At 26.4% G+C, this 26,103-nt stretch overlaps 1 protein-coding gene across 1 annotated transcript in view; it reads left to right on the forward strand.

Annotated features, from left to right (window-relative positions):
* Nucleotides 1-891: 891 nt before the first annotated feature.
* Nucleotides 892-26,103, forward strand: part of LOC135928477 (calcium/calmodulin-dependent protein kinase type II delta chain-like) — a 66,983-nt gene continuing 41,771 nt past the window's right edge. The window contains exons 1-2 of the mRNA XM_065464941.1: nucleotides 892-1,024; nucleotides 11,924-12,018. Of these exons, the coding sequence (XP_065321013.1) occupies nucleotides 975-1,024; nucleotides 11,924-12,018 (145 nt within the window). The 5' untranslated portion in view covers nucleotides 892-974. The remainder of the gene's footprint in view (nucleotides 1,025-11,923; nucleotides 12,019-26,103) is intronic.

The following is a 26,103-nucleotide window of genomic DNA, read 5'->3' on the forward strand; positions in this document are numbered from 1 at the left end:
AGTGTTCGGAATCGGGCTGGAATTTATTAAAAAATATTTTGAATCAAGCTGGGCTTGAAAAATTATGCCCGATGCAGAATACTAATTGTAAATATAAGAAATTTAAAATTAATTATTGTTTTTAAAAATGTAAAGATTTTTATCTATAAAAAATAATTTATTTATTTTCATTAGTTCCGAAAGTTTGTTGACAATTTAATTTTTTTGATGGACACGACCTAACGTAATAAATTAAATACACCAAATAAAAGATTTTATTAATTTTATTTAAGAGTATTTTATGAAAAATTACATAGTAAACGATACTTCCCTTGCTTCTATGAACTCTTCCTCGCTTTATTTTGATATTTTAATTTTATTATATTAACTTAGTTTTAATGACTTTGATATTTAAGCCTGTGTCCGAAACTATTTTTAAAAAAATTTACAAATTTAATGAAATCCATGTGTCAAATTTTAAAATTTATAAATTTCCTAGAATTCGATTTTGGCCATACCTTTTTTAAAAAAATTAAAATAGCAAATTTATTTATTTTTAATAAAGATTTGTTGAAAGCTTGAGAATTTAATTTATTGATATTTTGGATATGATAACAGCCTAGAGAACAAAATTTATATACTTTTTATTATAATGTAAATCTTCAATAAAATATATATAATCTAAAATGAAAGTGGAAAATAAAATAGATGATAGAAAATGAAATAGACGATGTAAAACATAAAAGAGATTTTTAAATAAGATAATGGTAAAATTGTATTTTAAAATAAAATAATATAACAAACAATGAAATATCATACTGATAATCCGAAATACATTCGACCTAAAATCGGCCTGCCACGTTTACATAATATATAATAGAAAAGCACACTGGTATGATTTAGCATATGTCATATACCTTTCGTTCATTCATTTATTTACTATAATAATTTTTTTGTTTTATTATTAACATGTGATTATAATTTGTACAAGACGTATGACCAACAAATTTCTTGAAAAATACGAGCTAAAAGAAGAAATAGGAAAGTAAGTTAGTGCTTTAGCAGAACATTTTGCATTGATTTTTTTTACTATTTTTTGCATAGACCTAATCATAATGTTTCTATCAAATGATAATTAATATAACTAAAAAATGAATTTAAGCAGGATCTATTATTATAATTTAGGATATTCATAGGAATTTGTTTTATGATCATTAATGATAGGCTATAAGCAATTAAGGGGTAATAATTTTTGGTTAATTAAAATGGTTGAACTCATTTAATTTTTTATTATGATGAATTAATATATTATATATTTAAAAATGTGATTGAAGAATTTATGTTCGGATATTTCTTACATTATACTTATTATAGGATTAATCTAAAAAATGTTCACATATATGTTTAAAGTGAATAACAATTATAGGCATGCTTTTTAATCAAATTGCTTAGTTTATTTTATTAAAATGCTAAGTTTTTAGTTAGTTTTACATTGTTTTCTACCACCCTTTTTAGAAAACATTTATATATATAGATAATATAAGAGTAAGGCTAGTTTAAGTTTAAAAACAAATAAAAAATACTTTTCACTGTTAAAACTTATATCAATAATATAAAATTTAGCAAAATTATATTTTTTTACTATTATAAAAAACATTTTTTATATATTTTTTATTTTATTTAGGATTAAAATCAGATCCTAATTTCAAGTTATTGAATAATCAATTTTTCTTATATTTAATGATTGGTTGATAAAAAATATGCTCAAATTTTTTTATGTACCTTATAAAAATGACATTTTTAACAATAAATGTTTTATGGGTAAGAATTTATTTAAAATTTTAAATGTTTTATGTGTAAAATTTATTTCATTCAGTAAATTATGTATTTATACATTATTTATGGTAGACACTAAAATGTTGCTCTAATTAACACAAGTATTCTAAATATTTGTTGCAATGAACAAAATTTGGTACTTTTTGACATCTAATATAAAAACGATATGTTACATAGAGAATACACTCTGAAGAAATTATATTAAGGTTTTATTATATACAATATAATATAGATAGCCTATACGTAAGAATTTGGAGAACAGGCACTAGTGATTTTTAAAATTAATATATGTAGTCTATTATAAGACCAAAATTACTTATATACAAACTCTTATGACTATGTTAGTTTTGTATATTAGTTTTAGAATGTGAATTTAACAATATCCAGCTTAGGCCTCCAAAGAATCGAATAACAAAATATTAGTATTCCATTCTTAAATTTTGAATCTAGTTATTTAGTGTTTATTTTGTGCACATTGAACAAATGTAATATTTTGTAGGAATTGAATAATATGAATAATGAATAATTCGATTTTTATTAATTTGCAAATACAAAAAATAAAACAATTGATTGATCGTGGCTTTTTTAAAATTTTTTACTAATATTTGCATATAATTCTTAAATAAAATCAAAATTAACAAATAATTGGAATTTTTATAAATTTACGATATACGAATAACCAATAATTATGCCACAGAATCTATTATTCATTTATATTTGTAAATTTTGAGTAATACACCTTCATGTCACGTGACATTTCACTATAAATTCTTCAGAATATTATTTAAACTTTAGTAAAAATATTTAGTGGCCTTACCTAAGCTTAAAAATTAAATGATAATATTAAATTTTTTTCATCAATTTATTATATATTATATTTGTAACACTAACAAATAATACATAATATAGTATTGCCTTAAATGTAAATTTCAACAATAACAAATTAAATAAATAAGATTTTATCATTAAAATATTTAAAAAGAGAAACAAATTTTTCAGCTTTTATTCAAAGCCTGTTCCTAAATTTGGATTAATTTAGGCAAAAAAAGGAAACCAACTTTTTTGCAGAAGCTACTACACCAAAGAATTGAGTATACATTAGTTTTATTTCTGTATTATCACCAGCTCTAATTCTATTTTAGGGTCTCTCATTTATAATTTAAGACATTATTTAATATATCCAAAACATTGTTTTGCTTTTTAAATAATTGAAATTATCATCTTTAAAAGATCTTATGAGGTTGATATTTATAACTTTAGGTAAATTTGTCAGGTTTCTTCACAAATTTATATAGCATAGAGCATTGACCATGCTTGGATATTATCTGTTAGTGTTCTATTTGACCTCACTAGGATCCTTTTTAATACACCATTAAAATATTTATTATCTGTTCCTTTACATTTTTAACTTCTGAATTATTAGAGTGAATTAAGCATATATGACATGAGAAGCACATTTATGAGTTAAAATATTTCCTAAACAGAATTTATACTAATAGTTATTATCTTCAACATGTGTTATGCATTTCCATTACTACATCTGTAACTGTACAATTGAAATTTATTGTATCTTTTCAAATTGTAAATTTAATCTTATATTTGTAAGATGCATGAATTTTATCTTTTCATGTATTTAAATAAAAATATGATGGTATTCATTCCTCTTTAATATGGATAAGGATATCAAATAAGATGATATAAAAATTTTGTTCATTAATCTCCACTTTTAAAGCTTTGGTCATTTAAATTAAATCCGATTTAAATTGTAAAAAAATCCTCTAAAGTCTTAATCTGAGTTTTTGATTTAGATACATTCATACTTGTATATAAATAAATTGTTATAAATTACTAATCTATTTAATATTCTCTTAGTATAAAACTCATTTTTGCAAAAATTCTCCTAGAGTGGGGGATGCCTTTCATTTATAATTATGACCTTGATAATATAAAAAGTGTATTTAGTTCCATTGCATTTTCTGATATAGTGGTAAATTAGGGTCATAGGCGAAGCCAGGATTTTCCTAACGAGAGGAAATTTTTGGATAATTTTTTCTCGTATGCGTTTAAATAGATAGCCTTGATTCCGCTTTAACAGTGGTTAATTTACATGTCTTGAAAATAATTTTTTTTGCACTTTCTTTTTTTTAAAAATGATCTTGATATTATAGTCATTTTTTTCTAAAAAATTGTTTAATAATTATCATTTTTTTCAAGAGTGGAGGCGGATGGAAAGTAGGACGATACTTACTTTAATTTAGCAATGATATTTACTAAAATTATTTTAATAGTTTTTCAAATTCTACGTTTTATACTCTATAAATTATAAGATCTAGAAGTAAATTTATATTTCATAGGATATCAAAATAGCATTTTAACCAGGGATGTGAACCCTTCAACAAAAAAAAAGGGTCCGGGTTCGGGTCCTGTAATAAATTTTTAAAGGACCCGGGTCCAGGGTCCGGGTCCAGGGAACATAAAAATAATGACTCAAAATAAGACTTTTTTTTCATTCATTTTTATTATACTTCAATATATATACACATTCATAATTCAAAATGAAATAATTTAAATTTTAAATATTTTATTCAATCGAACGATCATAATATCTTCTAAAATATCATCCTTGAGATTTCCACGTAAATTAGACAATATGTATTTCAAAGAAGAAAATCCACGTTCTACGCTGACCTAAAATAGATAGTTATCTTTATAATATATAAATTATTGTACCTGTGTCGCCGGTACAGCCATGACGAATCTAGACAAGGTATACAATTCAGGATATATTAGAGAATTTTCCTCCCAGAATGTTAAAATATTTTTATCCCTATTATTTCTTTTAACTTCTGAGAATTTTTCAATTAAAGATACAATCGATATTTTTTTCACCTTTCTATCTGATCCTGATGATAATTTTATTTTTTTTTCTCTATCTAATAATAAAATTTCGAGATCGTCAATATTACTATCATCATTACTATCGCTACAACCATTAGATGTTGAAGCCTCCAATATATTGTTAATAATAGAGTTATGGTTATGCCATAAATCGTCGAGATGGTCTATTGCCATTTGCTTTTGCTCAATACTTAATAGAACTTGATATCGAGGATCTAAATATATTGAGGCATACACAACACTATTTTTCAAATATTGTTGCTCTCGTATTTTCATGTTTTCTAATATTTCGTATGAAAAGGAGCTTGTAAATTTTTCTAATTCTAATCGACATCTCACCCATATGCCATAAAAATCGGATAAACACAACTGTTCTGACTGCAATCGTAATGTAGTAATTTTCAAAGGAACCAACACCCTAGTAAGGTCTTTGATTTGATTCCAATCATCCTCTGACAAAATGATTTCATATGATCTTATAATAAAATCATCACAGAAATCTTTTAAACTTATTAATCGCTCTAGCATCATACAGATAGAGGACCAACGGGTTGTGCAATCTAATATTGCCATTTGCCTTTTCATGGATTTTAATATTCTAGCAATTGTGGGAGTTCTTAAATATTTTACAACATCCCTTGCTTTATCAATTATAGTTTTAAAGTGACTATTTTTTAGGGAATCATTAATAGCTACTTGTAGTGTGTGGGCTGCACATCTGATACAGTATATCTTCGTGGAAAAATCTTTTATTATCTCCGGTATGTCAAATTCACTTATGTCCTCAAAATTATTATCATCATTATTTATATCTATATCATCCATTTCGTCCAATGAACATTCATTTAATAATTTAATAGATTTGACTAGATTAGCACCATTATCCGTAGTAATGGTATAAACGTTTCTTAAAGGAATATGGAATTTATTTAAAGTTTCTATTATCATTCTTTTTATATTTTCAGAAGTTGAACTTTCTCCTTCATTGCTAAATTTCTTAAGGTTATATTATTTCCTTTAATATATTGTATATTTATTCCTAAAATATTTCTCCCTAATCTTTGGGCGGAATCTATTTTTAATGAAATTAATTTGTTTTTTGTTTCTTGTTTCTTTTATAATTTTTGCTTGTATTTTTTTCGATTCATCAACCACTAAGCCCTTAGTTTTAAAACGGTTAATTGATGTTCCAATTGCCTTACTAAAAGGATCAATAATTTTTTTTAAACCGGAATCCTCAAGAATATTGAAAGGTCTTCCATTTATTGTAACAAGCTCAACTAAAGCATTCATCAAATTCTCCTCAGACATTTGAATATGAATGCTTTTTTTTAGGCAAAAAGCATATTAATAAATTTACATAATAAAATATTATTACTTACACTAGAAAATAATTTATAAATAAAATGAAATGAAGTCCAGGAAGAAAATCAAAAGAAAAGCGCGAATATAAAATAAATGATTCCACGAAAAAAATTAATATTTTTACATTATTTAAAAAAAAATATTTATATGTTAAAATTTTTACCCTGAACCCTTGAATCCTCCACTTTTTAAAAGGGTTCGGGTCCGGGTTCGGGTTCAGCCAAAATACGAGGGTTCAGGGTCCGGGTCCGGGTTTACATCCCTGATTTTAACATTCCAGTAAAATGATTTTAGTTTTTTGAAAAGAATTTAAGACAAAGTTGTTGTAAATATATAAATTTGTAATAATTTATTTTCCACATGCTAAACGGTTGTTCAAATTAAAATTATGCATGTGAATTTTTTTTAAGAAACATCAAACTATAATTTTTTTAGCACTAATTACATAATGGTCAAAAATTAAATACATTTTATTTTGTAGAATAATTTAGGGGAATATAATACGTTTTACATTAATTATTATAAATATATTTCACTGTCCAACATTTCTGATCACCCTGTTGGACATAGTTCATAATTATATTGAACACATAAAAAATAACAATATTTCGATTTGGTTGGGTGACTGTAGTTGGGAAATATAAGAAAAAAAATCACACCTCAGCTTAAATCTTAAGCAAGAGAGTGACGGATAAAAATGAATACCAAATTAATTGCACTATTTAAAAAAGTCATTAATTAATGGATTATATAAAAAGATATCCAACAAATTCTTTCATATTAAACTAGTGTTATTAAACGGCTCGATTTTTTAAAAACGGCTCGATAACTTAATATTTTATAGGGAAAAATATTATTCAAGCCTGAAGATTTTGCTCATAGATGGCACAAAGGTCTAGACATCTATTACCAAAATCTCTAACCTTAGGGAATTTTTTTTGTGGTTAAAATATTGAGTTAGCTGTTTTTAAAAAGAGTCGTTTAGCAACACTATCCATACCGTAACTACGCGGTTGACTGGTAGACTACCACAATTTTTTAAAAAGTCGAAATCTACCACATTCAACTCAACTACCACACGTTTTTGAAATTTTATGCCAAAATCTTTTATATTATAATTTTTTTCTAAAATTCATGTTTTTTGAAAATATTTTTATATAAAAATATCATGTACAAAAAAGAAATTTCATAAATCATGAAATTCAATTCCCTCTTTCTATTGGATCCCATGTTCTTAAATTAGTTATGTTTTATCTGATAATGAATAAAAGGCGGGATTTTATATAATCAGCTAATAGCGACGATACATACCATAGTAATATTATATATGTTTCAAAATGATAAAATAAAAATTTAACGAAAATCTACCGCAATGAATAATTTTTACTTGGCAACCCTTTGCGATGGAAGGCATATGCGGAGTTCCAGACTTCTAAATAAATATATATCCATCCCCCCAAGTGACAGAATTTGTTTTAAAAAAATATATTTCTCCAGAAGTACAGAGTCAAACTGATCACTAAGAAAATTAAGGCGAGCGATATCATTCGAACTACTCGCCTTGCTTGCTCAGCAGACTAAATTCCCTAATAGACTAACCGATATTTAACTTTTATGCCAATTAACATCCTTCCTCGTTATCCAATTTCATACCTTCTTTCTTGCTTAGATGGGGTCTCAAACCTTAACATATTCAAGACATTATAGACCTTAATTTATTTATTAAGACATTTACTAAATTTTTGAATGAAATATTGCGACACTATCCTTAAGCCAGTTTTTTGGTGTTAGACTTGTATAACGATCGCGGCATTAGACTAATAGCCAGAGAATCTGTTTTCATAAAACTGATTTCCAAAACTGTAGTTAGAATTAGAAACTAAGTGATAATTTTTAGCCCCTTGTTTAGAGAGGCTTTGTCATAAAAGGATGGTATGAAATAGCAGTTCACGCTGCCCAAATTTACCGTAATAACCCATCCTCTGAATAGATGATATCAAACCTAACTTCCAAAACGATTTTAATAATTTTTACAGGAAAAACTTCAATCTTTCATTCTTATCTAACTTTCCCGAATACCACTAATTCGTGAAAGCCTAATTATGGTTACAAAACCACTCTTAATTTTAGCCCTCTTTGCACCAATTCACAGGAAAACATCCAGAGGTGCTCTTTTTAATCTTGATATAATCTGAATATATGGTAAAATCTTTATTAAACGATCTACTTAATGTCCAAAGTGATAATGAGTATACATATTTAGTCTTTATCTTGTAATATTAAACTCTCTTTGAATAAAAGTAAATATGAGATTCCCCTTCTACCCCCAATTGCTCACAACTTTATATTTTTTGGTTATTGAACTTAGTTGACTCAATGTTGAGATAGCCTAATTGGCAATTCGCCTTATATGCTTTATTTATTAAAATAAGGCGAAAAACCTAGGAATTTATTCCTATATTTAAAAAATATAAACGGCGTTTGTTTTGCTGCATTCCTTAAGGATTATCATACCTAGAATAAAACTTTCTTAAATTTCCTTGAATCCAACTAGTCACTAACATTCTTTCATAAAAATAGGCGGACTCTGGTTCAATAGTTTCCATAACTGTTTTTTTATCTTCGAATAACTCTTGAAATCATAGCGGAACAAATAACATCCACACCATACACTTTTTATGGCCGTGCATTATAAGAATGGAAATATATTCTTCATCATTCAAAATGTCTTTTTTAAATGGTTTTTACTAGACCCTTAATTAATTTATTACGCATTAGAAATTGCAATCCTCCTTTGTATCTTACCTTGAATAAATAAACAAGACGATGATTTTTGTTTTGCAGGAATATTATTAAGAGATGAAAAATTAATAGTCACAATAGGTCTGCGATTAGACCAATAGTAAAAATTTCATCTAAGTCGAGATCCCAATTCAGATGCAGCTAATCGGTATATCATTTCAAAATAACATGTGTCTGTCCTGATGGGGTCACAGCGCCTTGACATAGAAGGAAGCAATTCACATGGGAATACTCACGTGTTGCTAGGTTTCCTTCAACTGGAATCTTCTTTATTCGAACTCCTTATATCTAATTAATTTTGATATATAGGTCCTAAATTTGAAGACTTTTTAAACTCAATTGGCCAACCCTAAAAACATAAAATCTTGACTAGTGACCATAATCAGATTTTATATTTAGCCAAAAAACAGAACTTAACAATGTGATAAACTTTAGATGTTGCATAATACACTTCCTCTTCCTAGTTAGAGGCTATTATAAACGCCTTATTAATTATAGTTCTTTCTTTCTTATTCGATTAATTAAAATACTTATGTAAAAATAAATGGGATACATACATTATCTATTACAAAGAAGCCATACATCCACATTATATTTTTCTCAGAACACCAGTTAATAAACAAGAATAATAATTATAAAATGTTTTTACTTTGTTCACTTCAAAAAATAAATAGAAACCGGGTTTAGTATGCGAGAAGGTTAGGATTCGTAAAAAAAAGGTCAGTGAACTCTAGTTCATAAAATGGGATCCTATTTGGAAGCCTGGGTTTTTTTTAAAAAATCTATAAAATCAAGAATTTACTGATTCTATTTTTGTTTTTCAACTTCTTTAGAGCTGAGTAATGTTTCGTTATTATTTTATATTTTTTATTATAAGATTAGATGAATTGAAATTGCTTTTTACCTTTGTTATCTTAGAAAATAAAAAAATAGGAAATGATCATTGCTAAATTATTCATTTAATTATTAAAAGAAGCTTTTGTTTAAAAATTATAATATTATCGATGGAATATAAATACTCTTTAAAAAAATTGAATAATCAAATGTATATATATATCTCATCCACTTCCACCATTATCCAGGTATAAACCAAATATGACATTTGGTAGTTTGATTGCTATAGGGTTTAATTGCACTTTGATTAATTTTACAGGCTATAACAGTTTTTAAAAAAATGGAATCAATCTGGCTCTATTCTTCTTTTTTTAAAGAATATACCATTTTAATTTTTGCCCTTGCCATTCACTATCATTTGAAACATTACTATAAAATTCTATATTAATATAGAACTTTCAAATTATTTCCATCACGAGACTTCTTCAGCTCCCTAAATTATTTAGAAAATTTAAAGAAAAAAGTAATATAAGGAAGTGTGCGGGGGGGGGGGGGGTTATCAAGGAAAGAGGGGCTTTATCGGAAACTATAACACTACACGACTAAATATACAAACAAAAATCGATATCAGACGTTAATATTATATTAACGTCTTTTTCTTGTTTTAATTTTTATTTCTTCTATATATTAAATGTGCGCAAATATATAACATCTTCTATCCACTAATACTACTATACTTACTCTTATAAATATTTTTTTTATAATTAAAATTTATTAATTTTCTTTATAACATCTATATTGTAATTGTAATATTTGTATTAAGAGATGTATCTGCCATCTTTTTTTGTCGAAGAAAATTGAAATCCCTCCCCCTTCCCCCCACTGCCTTTCCTCAACCCCCCCCTCCCCCTCCCTTTTTTTATATCTTAATGAATTAAAACCAAAGAGTTTAATTATTTTCTTTTTTTTCAGATGCTAATTACCAGGATATCGATCTTTAATTATATAAAGTATACTATTAAATCTTTCATTCTTTAAATAATTATTAAAAATCGACCAGTACTTTTTGGGATTTGGAAATAATGATATAAAGAGAGAGAGAGAGAAGATAGAAAATGAATGATGGAAAATATTAAAAAGCGACCATTGCTTGGGATTATATTATATTTAACAGGGTCATTCATTTCTCTGTTTACAATAAAGAATTTAGTTTCTTTTTGTTTTTTTTATAATTGAAAGACAAGAAACAAAAAAATTTGTCAAATTGATTATAAAAGAAATTGATTTCCTAAGCTTTAAAATAAAATATTTTTTTTCGATTTATAAAATTTTTTACAAAAAAAGAATTAAAATGTTTTACTCACAGCCTATGAGAAATTCATATGGTAAAGGGAATTGAAAAATAGAACTATTTTGCAAATGAAAAGAAATAGAAGTAAGTTGATATGAGAAGTTTCAGAATTATTAAGAGTGTTTCATTTTTTTTATTCAAACATAATTATGATAAAATAATACTTTTAAAAAACTACAGTGATAAAATTTCAGGCATAGGCATTTTGAGATAGTGGCAATACACAACATCTAGGATGCTAAAATTTACCGAGTTCAAAATTCATTTCCAAAAACTTTAGGATTAATTTAGGAGCAGATTCGAATAATCAAAATACAAATAAGCTAAAATGCTCCAACTTTCTAAATCTAAAAACCCAACTCAGTTATAAATTCGAACAGGCCAGAAAAACCAAATACTAATCCTGATTATTACGAATTTTGTAACTTGTTTACAAATTTTTCAATTTTAAACTTTATTGATCCTAACCGAATTTATAAAATAGGGAATGAAACTCTTTATATGGAAGGCGCTTTATATGATTATGTTACCAGTATAAAAAGGCTTTGTATTCACCATATCTTCTGGAATTGACTTTGAATGACCACTTTATATATAGAATTCTTTTATTTAATTTAGATTCCTTTATCAATTAACATTTTCTCTTTATCATTTGACACTTTTTTTTTCAACAGAAAATTACTAATATTTTTTTTGATGAGATTTAATTATACGTTTATCAGGAGGCCCATCAAACATATTCTACCCCAAATTTATAATTACAAAAAAATTGTAATCATATTTTAATTTAATTATTGACCAAATTTAAATGGTTCTACAATATATTTAATTATATATTTAAAAAAAAACTAATGTTAGGGGTGCTTTTTCAATCGTAAAAAGATGCGTTCAAAAATCAACTGGATTAGAATTCGCTGCCAAAATCATAACGACAAAGCGTTTAACCGCGCGGGGTATAATATTATCTTTACACATAATTGTGCACATTCTCCAGCATCGGACCTGTTTCGGATAAATTTTTGTCCTTATTGCCAGGTCTGAGCCCTATGAATCTCCCAGAAAATTTTTCCATTAAGGTCTTCCTAATCTGACAAGAATCAAAATTTTAAACGTATATCCGGCACATCTAAGTCCGACTTAGGGTGGATGGACTCGGACAAGTTAGCGCATGGCTCTACGCACAATTTTGAATAATAGTGATTATTATTATTGCAATAAGTTTTATTTTTAGATTTTTGAATAATAGTGATTATTATTATTGCAATAAGTTTTATTTTTAGATTTAATTATCCTAAATAGGAGTATTAAATAACCAGTTTATTATTAAATTATAATAGCTTAGCATTTGAACTGTTTAATATAATTGCCCCCCCCCCCCCTAAGCCATCATTATCATATCAAAGTTTTTTTTAGTGAGTTATAAATACCAATGTTGTTGACATTAAATAATAATAGCGCATTACCTTTATGGCGTTATTTTCCTTTACTTTACTTTTATACCACCAATAATAAATACTAATTTCCCTATAGATATAAAGCATCCCTATTTTCCTAGTCACATCCACTGATCCAAAAATCTAATATATCAAATCTCAGTCAGCTAGGATTTAAAAAAATTATTACGAAATATTATGCTAAACAAGAAGATAATCAAATTGATAGAATCTTTTACTAAACTCTGTAGGCTTGATAGATTACGGAAGACCTCCACAACTCAACCTGAAAAAAGATTATATAAAATTGCCCATATCGAAATCTATTAAAAAAAGACCAAAATGATTGGGCCTTTTTTTAAACTCAACCCGAGAAAAGCAAGAAAAAATTGAAATGCCAGAGTTATAAAAAATATTAATAATAAATATTCCTTAAAACTAAATAAATCACAACCTATCTAAATGGCTGGCATACATTTTATGCCAAATTAAATATTAAAATAAATTATATTATATCGAGATTTATTAGAATTACTTTTATTAATAGTATCAGAGTTTTGCGGAAAGTTAAATTTCTCTTACTGGCCTAACCAAGATTTATTTTTCCATTTCAAGTCCGGCCCGAGTTTTTAAAGTTGGTCATTATTTTGGCTGTATTTTATAAATGTTTTCAAAGAAAAATCGAAAATATTGGTATAATTTAAATTAGCTACGGGTCGGTAGGGCATACAAGTCTGAATAGTTTAGTATTTTATGGGAAAGCCAAAATCCTAATGAGACCTTTTTTAAAAAAATTCTCTTCTCGATTTTTTTTCATCATTATAACTAAAGCCAGCGATTAATAAATTTATATAATTTTTTTTTGTCACTCACACACCATAAAAATTTATCGAAAATTCATCAAAGCTTAACCATATTATTTGTAACTTGATAAGTCTAATTATTATTATTTAACTCGCGCTTGTCAAGCTACATCGAGGAATGGTTCGAGCTGATTATTTCACGAATTTCCAAGCCACGCCCATTAAATAACACTATTTTTTTATTGTTTTGCTAAAAAATATATATACTTAAAAATATTTTGCAATTTTTATACTCATTTTTAACGTCTTAATCCCTTTTCATTATTCACAATTTTGCCATTTCTTATCCTGGATTAATTAAGAAAATAAGTATGTTTTTAAATATGCGTGTTCTGTCTCTTTTTACGAAACAAAATTTGTATAGAATTCTTACCTGACTGAGTAAGCCAAGGATTATGTAAAAGTTGACTAGCTTTTTTAAGTTACCTATTAATGGCAGGGCTGCTCATTGGTCATGCGTTGATTATTGACATTATGGTATCCAAAAAGTCCCCTTCCCCCCACCCAGGTTACCTTATTACTAATCTAAATTTTTTAAAATTTGCTATACACTGTATTAACTACCAATAAATGTGTATTAGATTTTTGAGCATAAAATCAATAAAAAATTTACAAACAAAATAATATTTTAAGATGATTAATGGTTGGTTATAGCTTATTTTGGGACTTTTTTATATTAAAGGAATCTCTCATAAAGTGGATTCTTAATGGCGGTTACATCCATATGACATTTGAAAATTATTTTTTTAAATAAGATTACGATATTGTGGTCAGATTTGAAGCTTCATAAAAAATTAACAAATATTTACAAATTTTTACTTTCCATTTTTGTGTATCACACCTTATCCGCTACTCATATCATGATTTTATTTAAATGATTTGGTGATCGAATCCTAGTCATCGAGTTTGACCCGATACTCAAAGGAATGGGCCAGGATTACCTCAAAATTCTTAGGCATCATTAATGCCATACCGAGAGGCATTATTTATGAAACTATCTCTAAAACTTCTATCATAGAACGAAGTATATTAGTATTCTGTCTATTTGTATAATTGAACATTTCACACACACACTATAAATTTTCTAATCATAGTTATTAATAGAGATAAATTAAATAGAATTCTTTGGTTGATAAAATTTTCTTATATCCATCACGGTTTAAGGTTTAAAATATGTAAGAATATAAACTTAATTTTCGTGCAATAAAATATTAATATACAAGAAATAAATATTTAAATTAATTTTAACTTTTGCTAATATTTAGAATAGAATATAACCTATTTGAAATAGAATATTTTGTATTACACAATTCATGAAGTCTTTTTATATTTTTTCAAAAATTCTTACTACGGCTACGCGCCTGTGTCCTTTTATATATTTTTTTAAAAATTTCCCCCCACTGGCTACGCGCCTGATTGTGTGGCTTTGTAAAAAAAATTCAGGTCTCAACTCGAGTTCAATATATAATATATTTATATATAATTACAATAAGCATTGATCACTCATTAAATGCTTCACCGATATATTTAGCTAAAATAAAAATCACTTTTAAAGGTGGTTTGCTCCTTCGAGGAAAATTCCATTTTTCAATTTTTCGCGCATCTTAACTATTAATTTATAAAATCAATATAACTCATAATTCATAGTTATTTAAACACTTAAAAAGACATTATTATATTTGTATATCTTTTTTAATAAAGATTAATTAAATTTAAAAAATAATCGATAATTATTGTTTCAATTATTATTTATAATAATTATTTTAAATGATAATATTTAAATGATGATTAATTAAGGTTGGAGTCTATTGCTGCTAATTTAAGGAAAGCGGAATTTTTTTTTAATCTATGAAAAATTAAATATTTATGGTGTAGTTATTTTATAAACAAGTTTATTTTTTATCCATATTATATTTATTTTTTATAGAAATTCGAAAATATCTAATAACGTTTTTACGTTTTGTTTGCACAAATAATTAAAATATAACTCATTAATATAATATATGTAGGGTATTTAAATTTAGTATCCGATATTACGCTAGGATAGGGGGAGGTCAATTCTTGAATTTAAATCACATTTATAGCTTACTAAAAAGAAAATTTCAGACTTTATTTTTCGGGAAGTGTATCCAGTAATGATATGCATCGGGCTTAATTTTTCAAGCCAGGCCTGGCCCGAAATTTTTTAAAAAGTTTTACTCGGCCCCGCACGTTTTTGAAAAAATTTACGGCCCGGCCCTGCCCGAATTTATTTAAATAAAAAAATTAATTTTTATAATTACTCAAAATAAACAATATATGTTATTTGGGTCTAGTTTCTATAAATAAAATCAAATATTTTTATTTTACATAAAAAATTCAACAAAATTGATAAATTTAGATATATTTAAAAAAATTTTTTAAATCCCAACCCAATCCGGCTTGAATTTTCTTAAAAAAAGGCCCGACCCATCCCGAATCCGATTTTTCCTAAAAATAGGCCCGGCCCGGCCCAGCCCGGGTACGTACCGGGCCGGCCTACTTTTGCAGATCTCTAATATTCAGTATACATATATAGTACCTACTACCCTATAAATTTCAGACAATTTTATTATGAAATTCTGAATCAATTTTAATTCAATTTCCCACAGATTTTTGTATATAATTAAAATTACCCATAACTTGTAGTGCTGTTTTCTTTAAAATTCATTGAACCGGAATATAATTCCGTCATAATCAGGACTTTTAAAATTTTAAAAAACGTAATCGCTAAATGATTAATTTTTTTTAAAATACTTTCATACCCTGTATTTTCACATAAATCCAGACCTTGATTTATTTTTTACCATTTTACAGTTCGCTTCAGGCTGGGTTAGGTTTTAGACGGACCTGCAGGCCTTTGATTAAAATGAATGGCTCAGAAAAATCGGTAAGTCGGGTTGGGAATTCCATGCTCATATCTAACCTCCAGGTCTTTATGCCAATTCATCATGATATGCATACACCCCTATACACCCCTTTGTTCCAATTTGGTTTGATCGATCCATTTGATTTATTGTCTTATCTTTTGAATGAGTCCGGGATGTTTGAATATCACAAGATTGGAATTCTCCTTAATAAGCCTATTACCTTTTTTTTGTCAAAATAAACCAGAATATGCTTCTCTATTTTTACCGCGGCATCGCGAGCTTTTCAACATCCATATTTGAAAGATTTGCACCTTTCGCCATAATAATTTTTAGAATCTTTTTTGTAGGAATCTTGGGGTTTCCCACAACAACCAATAAATTTTCACCCATATACCAATATATGTTTTTAGATATAAATTTTAAAGATTACTCTGTTCCAAAAATAAAATTCTGTCTTTAGCAAGAATGAACATAAATATAATTTTAAGTGATCATGAATTAATGGATGATGCTAAGATTTAAGAATTCTCAAAGTTTGATAGCATTATGCATAATATATTTGTCCAATTTAGAAGCTTCTTTGGCAAATATTAGCAGAGATTTTTCGCTACGTCTTTCTTTTTCATGTTTATAATAGCTTTTAAAATGGTTTGTCATTTTTTATTAGAAGGAGGGCCTTGATGTCATTACAAATAACTTATTTCTTTCCAATGTTATGGATAGGATTTCTTTGTATTAAAATTTGCTTTTTTTTCGAGCATCCCGACCTAATAGTAATAATATCTTTTTTATGAAGAACATATAAATATCCTTAGGAAATAATTTTTAATTTTTTAGTTTTTGTAGGTTACATATTTAAATGTTTGTATATTAAACGGGAGGGGGGGGGGGTGTTAATTTTCCGGGGGCCAATTTTCTGATTACATATTTTACAACCTGATAAGAATAAAATACCTCTATGTTTAAATATATAAAAAATATCGAGTTTAGAAGAATCCATAGTAAAACCGGCGGCTAATTTAAATTGGTGTTTATTTGCAAGTGATTACCCTAAAGCTTAGTCAAATAAGCTTATGACCTCATTTAAGACCAAATTATTTGACACTGGATAAAACTTTCTTCAACGCCTTTTCAGAAATACCTAATATTTATTAGGGGTGTACCGATACCACTTTTTGGAAGCCGATACGATCCTACATTCCCGATATTAAATTGATATCGGCCGATTACCGATCCGATATCATATCTAATTTTGTATTCTGTAAAAATACTAATGGTTTTAATTTTTAATATACTTTTTATTAGTATAACATCAATAATTTAACTATACGATAACATATGCCATTTAAATATATTATAATGATCAGTTATAGTTTATATTCAATTCAATTGCAATTCTAAAAGTATATAAAATATTTTTATTGAATCACTTATTTATGTAATAAGTAATAACATTAATCTATTTACATAAGTAATATAATATATTTTAAAATTTGATAAATATTTAAAATTAATATATCTAAGATTTCTTTTTAGAAATAAAAAAATTTCCATTTTTCAGTTTGCGGTGATGGGAACAATCATTATCACTAGCTTACTAAAAACCGATTCTGAAGAGATTATGCGAAAAAAATAACAATATGGCAGAATGTTTATTAAATAATTATTACTATTAAAAAAATTAAACATAAAAATGGATTTCGATTTTTTTAGATATAACTTTTTTAAAAAATTTTATATTTTATTTTTGTAAAACGCCATTTTTTATCGGATCGGATCGGAAAATTTTATAATATTTGACCGATATTTTAAAATGGGTCAAATATCGGCCCGATCCGATCCAATATAAAATATCAGTACATCCTTAATATTTATTTTATCAAATTATCTCGGATATAAATATTGCGCCTTGCTTTTTATTCGCTGAAAAAGTTCGGTCATATATTATAATTTGATAATTATACTTCAACACTCTAGAGTTAATTAGATCTTCCGGACCTTCATCTTTGCATTCTTCGCTCTACACATCCTCATTGTTCGACTTATTCTATTTTTTATCATTCATTTTGTACCTAGATGCTATCTGGCAGTTTTGAACAGATTTTTATTTCAATATGTTGCCATATTTTAACCTTTATTATGAATGTAAACGTAGTGCATTCATTTTCAATCACTTTATAAGCTACTGAGGTGTCCAATTATTTAAAAAATTTATATAATAAATTGAGCTGTAAGGGACATGGGGGTTTATTGTCAATAATAAATTGAAATACTATAAATAGATAAAGCATATTTTCCAAAATATTTAAAAGTAGTTTTATACTTTACATATATCTATTTCTACGGTATTAATTATTATGGAAAAAATGTTTTAATTTTTATTAATATAAAATTTTAAGAAAAATGAAAAACACTTGAGGTACCTTTTACCCTTTCGCGATTCGTATTATATATAGCACTTCTTTATTTTTAGATTTTTAAAAAAATATCATAAAAATGTTATCTTAAATAAATAAATAAAAATACATGGTAAATATGTTAAATGTACCAGGTTCATCCATATTTTATATATCACCCGGAAGAACTTGTTACTTAACGCTGTCATATAATTTCCTAAAAATAAATTAACCATCTTCATATTGTCATTAATGTCCCTAGATAAACTCGTGGTTTCGTGTTCTTATAAATATAGTTAATGGCTAATATGCACCAAAACCTGCCCCAGATCTTCACATTTAATTAAAATTTATATTAAATTACCAATATATTGTCAAAATTTTTATACATGTTAAAATTGAGATTAATTTATCAATTTGGTCTGTTATTTTAAAAAAAATTTATTAATAAAAATGTAAAAGTTACCTTTGATATGTTGAAATTTAAATTTGCATTAAGACTTTTCATGAGCATATTTCAGTGAAGAACCATTGAAGCATCTTATTAAAATACATTTATTACTTAAATTTTAAATATCCAAATTTTTTTAAAAATTATTTGTAAAGTAATTACCTGCCTCGGATAGCACTATCCTCGGTCTCTCCTATTTAGCTTTCTTAATTGGCACAAATCTTCAAACTTGAAACATTTTCTTCCTAGCTTCTTCTTTCTTGATAATACATATAAGATAAAAATCCCTAATATTAACTTATACGATAAAAAATATATAAATTTATTAGATCTACTTCTTTTTTGTTTTTTTTCTAATCGGCCTCTTTTTTCTTCTAGAGGTCAAAAATATTTACATTTTCTCGCTGCCTTGTATATAAAAACTCACCTACTCTTATGGCCAGCCGCCGGGCAGGACATAAAAACGTTCTTGATCAAAGTCTCTGTCATTCATTTCTATAATTTATTTGTTTCTTTTACTGTTATTATATATCTACATTTAGGGCTGTATCGATCCACAACTTATAAAAACATTTGTTTATTTTATTTTCTTTTCAGATCGGCTCTGGGAAATATCGGATTGAGTAATTAACACAGTCCTCTACATAAATGGCCACTATAAATACTATGAACAATTATTGAGAATTAGGTTCAACTGGAATATATTATTTTGTTTACTTTTTTTGCTCACAATTATTCGCACTTTAAGTATTTCAGTATAAAGCTTCCTCGCAGTTTCATTTTATAAAAATGGCCTTGTAAAACCGATTTGGAAAAATTCTAAATTTTTAGAAAATAAAATATGAATTATTTATTTGAAAATTTTGATTATACATAAGTGATTAAGCTATTAATAATTAATGATTTTCAAGGCAACTTAGCTATTGGTCTGTTATAGCAAACAAAAATTGTATATAATATTTATACCATAATTGCTAAATGCAAGTTATTTATTACTAATTGCTAATTATACAATAATTGCTAAATACAAGTTATTTTATTACTTTTTGCTACTAATTATAATTAATTGACAAAATTAAGATTTTTTTAAAAGCATATATTCACAACCTTATAATATTGTTTATAAATTTCCCCTCTTATAGATTAAAGTATATTATATTATAATATAATAAATGATAATGATCTGATGAAACCTCTAAATTATCATTAGGCAAAAAAAAGAGATCTTATGCATGATTATAATATCTTTGGTCGAATATTAATTTGTTGATATTTAGAGTTTATGAGAGTTGAATTTGAATTATATTGATGTTATTTGGAAAATGAATTCGCGATTCATATGATAAGTATTACTGATATCAGGCTTATTTATACCTTTATCCTGTGTATTTTTTACAAAGCCACCTTCAGAGCATACAGGCTCATGGGGAAATATGACCCTTCATCTCTTCTATCCCAATATGCTACAGAAATTTTAATAATAGTTATTTTGAATCCTGAAGAATATTATATATCAGTGACTTGAAGAGTAATTTAATAGGCCCGACCCGGATTTATTTCAGCCCCGGGTGGATTTTTGAAATTTATTTAATTAGAAATTCCTCAATAATCGAAATGTATTTTTCCTCCAACACATTTTACTTATTCATATACGTGATTTCCATTTCCCATACAATTTTTTGTGATTGTGATTTGTATTATAACAAAAGATTAAATAATATTAATATTATATTCTAAATTTACCCAACATAAAATTTAGAATATTAATCCGTTATAACAGTTATGAAATACTTTCACTTCATAATTCCTGTTTTATCTAAGATCTATTCAACTAAATAGCCTCAGATAAAATTGCTTATAGAATGGATCCAAATTGAAAACTGAAAAGATTAAAACAAGAATTTGAGACTAAAGAAAATACAAATGGAAAATCTGAAGTATAGAAAAAATCCCTACTTATATTTAATAAACAGGGTGAAAAATTCCAATTTTTTTTAGTCGGTCGTGTCGGCCTGGAATAAAAAATTTGTGCTTGGGTAGGGCTCGGACACGTATTTTTTTAAAATTCGAGATCGGGACGCGGAAAGATTACTTTGCAGGGCTCTGGGCTTACTCAAAAATATTATTTTGATAAGTTTCTATTTAATTTAAACTAAGACAAATTTTTTTATTAAATCTTATCCCTAAATTCAAATATTCATTGCAAATATTGCTGCCTTTTTGGGTATCTTAAAAATAGAAAAATATTTTTTAAATAAAAGGAGCCCTTTACACGTTTATGGGCACCTCACTCACTTGTATTCATAACAATCAGAAGATTGTTATTTAAATATCTAAGGGCTGACGTCAAAAGAAATGGACCAATGGAACTTCTTTTAAAATGTTACAATTGAACCTTCTTTTTGCCCCCCCCCCTTTATATGTTTTTAAATATAGATTTTATATTTTCCTTGTTTTAAATGTATACATGATTTTTTACATCTTATTTTAAGGTAGTTTAATATTTATGTTATTTTTTAATTAATTTTTTAAAATTTAATGAAAATCATTTTAATCGAAATGAGAAATTATAACCGAATTATTTAACATTACATCAAATAGATTTCTGACCGAACTTTCAAATATTTAGCAATAACTAAAGTTAATTATAACCTAGAGGTTTTACTATATCTTTTACATTATGTTATTAGGAAGCGAGGCAAGTCATCAAAGTATTTTTTTTAATATTTAATAATGGTGATATAATTACAAAATGAGATGTACATTTTTCCGGAGGGGGCTCCCCTTGTTCTTTCCTGCGGGTATCTGAGGTAGAGGAATTAACTAATAAATGAACTTTGATTATTGATTTACTATCTTATACTATTTTTATATACAATATATAATGTAATAAAATGTGTTTTAAAAAATGTCATCCATTCCCCTTTACTAAAAAATTATAATATTAATATTAACACCTTATATAGCCATTTTATTGGCTTTTTTTGTGTTCAAAATATATTCGCGTTCGTGATACGGTAAATGACAATTTTTGAAAATATTCTTATAATATTGACACCTTATTATATACGTCGATTAAAGGTTTAGCTAATCTAATTATTATTTTCTTTTCTTTTAATAATAAAAATAACCATTTTTTAAGCAATTTTTTTTAAAAAATAAGTTTGAAATTTATTTTATTTTGTCATCTTCTCGACGATGTATTTTTTTAAAATAATTTAATCTAAGTTATTTTTATTAGATAAAAAAATATACATTTTTATGTATCTTTAGTTTATTTATATGAATTTTACTTATAATATTAAAATCAATAATATTTATGACATTTTTTTTTGTAAAAACACGTTTAATTTATTTTTTTTTCAGAAAAAAAAAATGTAAATTAGTTATATTTATATTAATCTAGTCTACAGTTTTTAACCCTAATATGATGTTTGAAAACAGGAGTCAAAACGGATCAACCATTACCCGTAACATTTAGGGTGGGCGCGATAATTTTTGCCATAAATATCATAATATTATTATTAATCAAAGGAAGACTAAAATGGTATAAATTTACCCTGCATCTGATCTATTTATGGTTCTCTACGTTCTAAAAATAATTCGATTGAGCAGATAAAAAAAATGAATATGGCATTAAAAAAAATTTAAATGCACCATGAGAAATAAAATATGAAAGGCTGCTCATTCAAAAATTTTCTTAAAGTTTGAAATATAAGTTCTCGGTGTTTTTCATATCAGGTCTGAGTCCGCCAATTCTTTTTTACAAAATTTTGTCAGGACGACTCCATTAGTAACATCTTTAAGAGACTTTAATTTTTAAAGCAGCGTTATTTTTAAAATTAAGTTTCTTTTTTTTCACAAAGTAACGATAACGCTCTTACAAGTTAACTTAGATATAACAAAAATGCCTTTTACTCTCAATTATATAACATTGATCATTAACGACGATTCATATTTAACATAACCCATTTGTTCAAAATTATCTTTATTCCCAATAAAACAACAACAATCTAATATATAACATGTAGAAAAATATAATATAATAAATCATAATTATCCAATTCTTCATTTCCCAAAGGTCCACAGCTGACATCCAAAGGTCCGCCGCTGACATCTTATCCAATATCTCCTAATCTCCAACTAGGGGTTTTTCCAAACAATGAAACACACCCCGTGATCATCATCTCTTCTTCTTCCCCCAAGGAAAACTTAATTCCCCTGTCAGAAAATAACTGACATTTTATGCATTATATTAAATTTATTTCTTCTTTTTCAACAATTACAACACCCTTCACAACCCCAGCGTCCCTCTCTCTGTGGTGGTGTTGTATCCCCTCTCTCTGTGATAGTGTTGTATCGAATCACCTCTTTGAATTGTATCGAATCACCCCCTTGAATTGTATCGAATCACCTTTTTGAATTGTATCGAGACGCCTTGAAGACGTTCAGGGAATTTATCGAATTGTCTTCCCTTATGATGATTTATAATATAATATCGCCGATACCTTTCAATATATAATCGCGAAAACACATATTATCGATAATGACATGTACATTGGGGTATCTTCATTTATAATCTATGCAACATTATATGGACAATGTAATATCAGCAAAACATAATAATTCATTCATTTTAAGACATTTGGGAAATATGAGCTATAATACACATTATTTGGGTATGATTCATGGTAATTAAGAAATAATGATTTTACATATAATAATGTAATGTGAAAACATGGTCTATGTGTGAAAAGCAATTTCAACACATGTAATTTTCCTTCTGTCATGTGAAAAAAACAAAGCTACATCTTTATAAATATCTCAAAATGAATATAAAAATCCATCTTTAGGTATTAAAAATAATTGCAAAACTTTGCCGAACAAAGATTATAAATAAAATTACAATACATACCTATACAAATACATTTAATATTTTATATGAAGGAACAAATATAATATGTAGAAAATACAATATTCTCCATCTAGGAATTACTCAGTATCCTAAGAAAAATATACCATTTCTACCTAACTCTGTCATCACAATTGGCACAAATTTCATAAAAATGTAGAATGCCAAATAACAAAAATTGAGAATATAATGGGCTATATGGTATATACATAAGGAATTTTTAATATACCCTCACAATATAAAATAATTTGAGTCTTTTCTTTAAAAAATATGTTCATAATTAAATAGTAAAATGTGATGTATTATAAAATTATTAAAAAGATACAAAAAAAATGTATTATGCAGCATAAATTTACAAAAAAAAATTTACACCACAAAAAAAAAACTTTCCCCAGTATGCAAACTAAACAATATTCTCACCTCAAGGCATACCCATCAACACGGGCTGACCTTATCTGTAAAAATATTTTCCCTTCACATCATTGCATACCATAAACATAATATAATAATTGCAAATAAAACTTTTTATAAAATTTTATAATTAAAAAAAAATATATATTAAATATAGAGATTTCATAATTTAAAAAAAAATATTACGCATCAACTAATATATCATATAAATTCCTAACCAATTTATATATATATCAATGCAGACACTAAATCAAAATAACTATCCACCTCTAACATTGGATATTATTGACTTCATCATACTTCAATTCCTTTAAATTATCATTCATAATTTAATATATCATATGTGTAATTCACATTACACCCTATTTCATAAAAATGGTTAATTATTTCAAAATAAACAAAATTTAATATATCATATGTTTAATTCACATTACACTTTATTTCATAAAAATGGTTAATTACTTCAAAATAAACAAAATTTAATACATCATATGTGTAATTCACATTACACCCTATTTCATAAAAATGGTTAATTACTTCTGAATAAACAAAATTTAATATATCATATGTGTAATTCACATTACACCCTATTTCATAAAAATGATTAATTACTTCAAAATAAACAACCTTAACTCTACCATCAATGGATCCCTTAATAACATATCAACCTTAATTTAAACTAAATTACAAATACAATATATTAACATTAATTAATAATAAATGATCCCACACATGTCCATCCCTTTAAAAACCCAAAATGCATAATTGTAATATACACTTTATTCCAAAAGTCCATTTCCATATATATTTTCCTAAATTTCAAATATTTAAATATTTAGCAATCCTTTCTGTCCTGCTGATCATGAGGTCTAGCTTCCTATGACGGAATACCTATAACACCATTCAATGAATTTTAAGGCATATCAAATAATAATCAAAATTGGATGTACCATATACATCTAGACATAAGATAATATACCAAATATTACTGTCTTAAATTCCTGATCTTATTTCCATATTCTTGCCTAATACCCATTACCTACTTTCTATCGTGATCTTTGTAACCTAAATATATAAAAGTATAGAAATCCTTAAACTCACCCCTTCTTGTATAGTGGTTATTACATTGCCTTGTCAAAATTTATTATGTAATATGTATACAACAAAAATTTTGTTTTACTTTAAAACCGAATCAACCCACTCTTTAAATCCTGGTCATGGCACCACTGTTACAAGTTAACTTAGATATAACAAAAATGCCTTTTACTCTAAATTATATAACATTGATCATTAACGACGATTCATATTTAACATAACTCATTTGTTCAAAATTATCTTTATTCCCAATAAAACAACAACATTCTAATATATAACATGTAGAAAAATATAATATAATAAATCATAATTATCCAATTCTTCATTTCCCAAAGGTCCACAGCTGACATCCAAAGGTCCACCGCTGACATCTTATCCAATATCTCCCAATCTCCAACTAGGGGTTTTTCCAAACAATGAAACACACCCCGTAATCATCATCTCTTCTTCTTCCCCCAAGGAAAACTTAATTCCCCTGTCAGAAAATAACTGACATTTTATGCATTATATTAAATTTATTTCTTCTTTTTCAACAATTACAACACTTCCTTTTTTTGTAAAGTAGCTAATATAGTGTATTAACTATTAA

This window comes from Gordionus sp. m RMFG-2023, chromosome 4 (assembly GCF_954871325.1).
Source record: "Gordionus sp. m RMFG-2023 chromosome 4, tfGorSpeb1-WG-v2, whole genome shotgun sequence".
Lineage (NCBI taxonomy): Eukaryota > Metazoa > Nematomorpha > Gordioida > Chordodea > Parachordodidae > Gordionus > Gordionus sp. m RMFG-2023.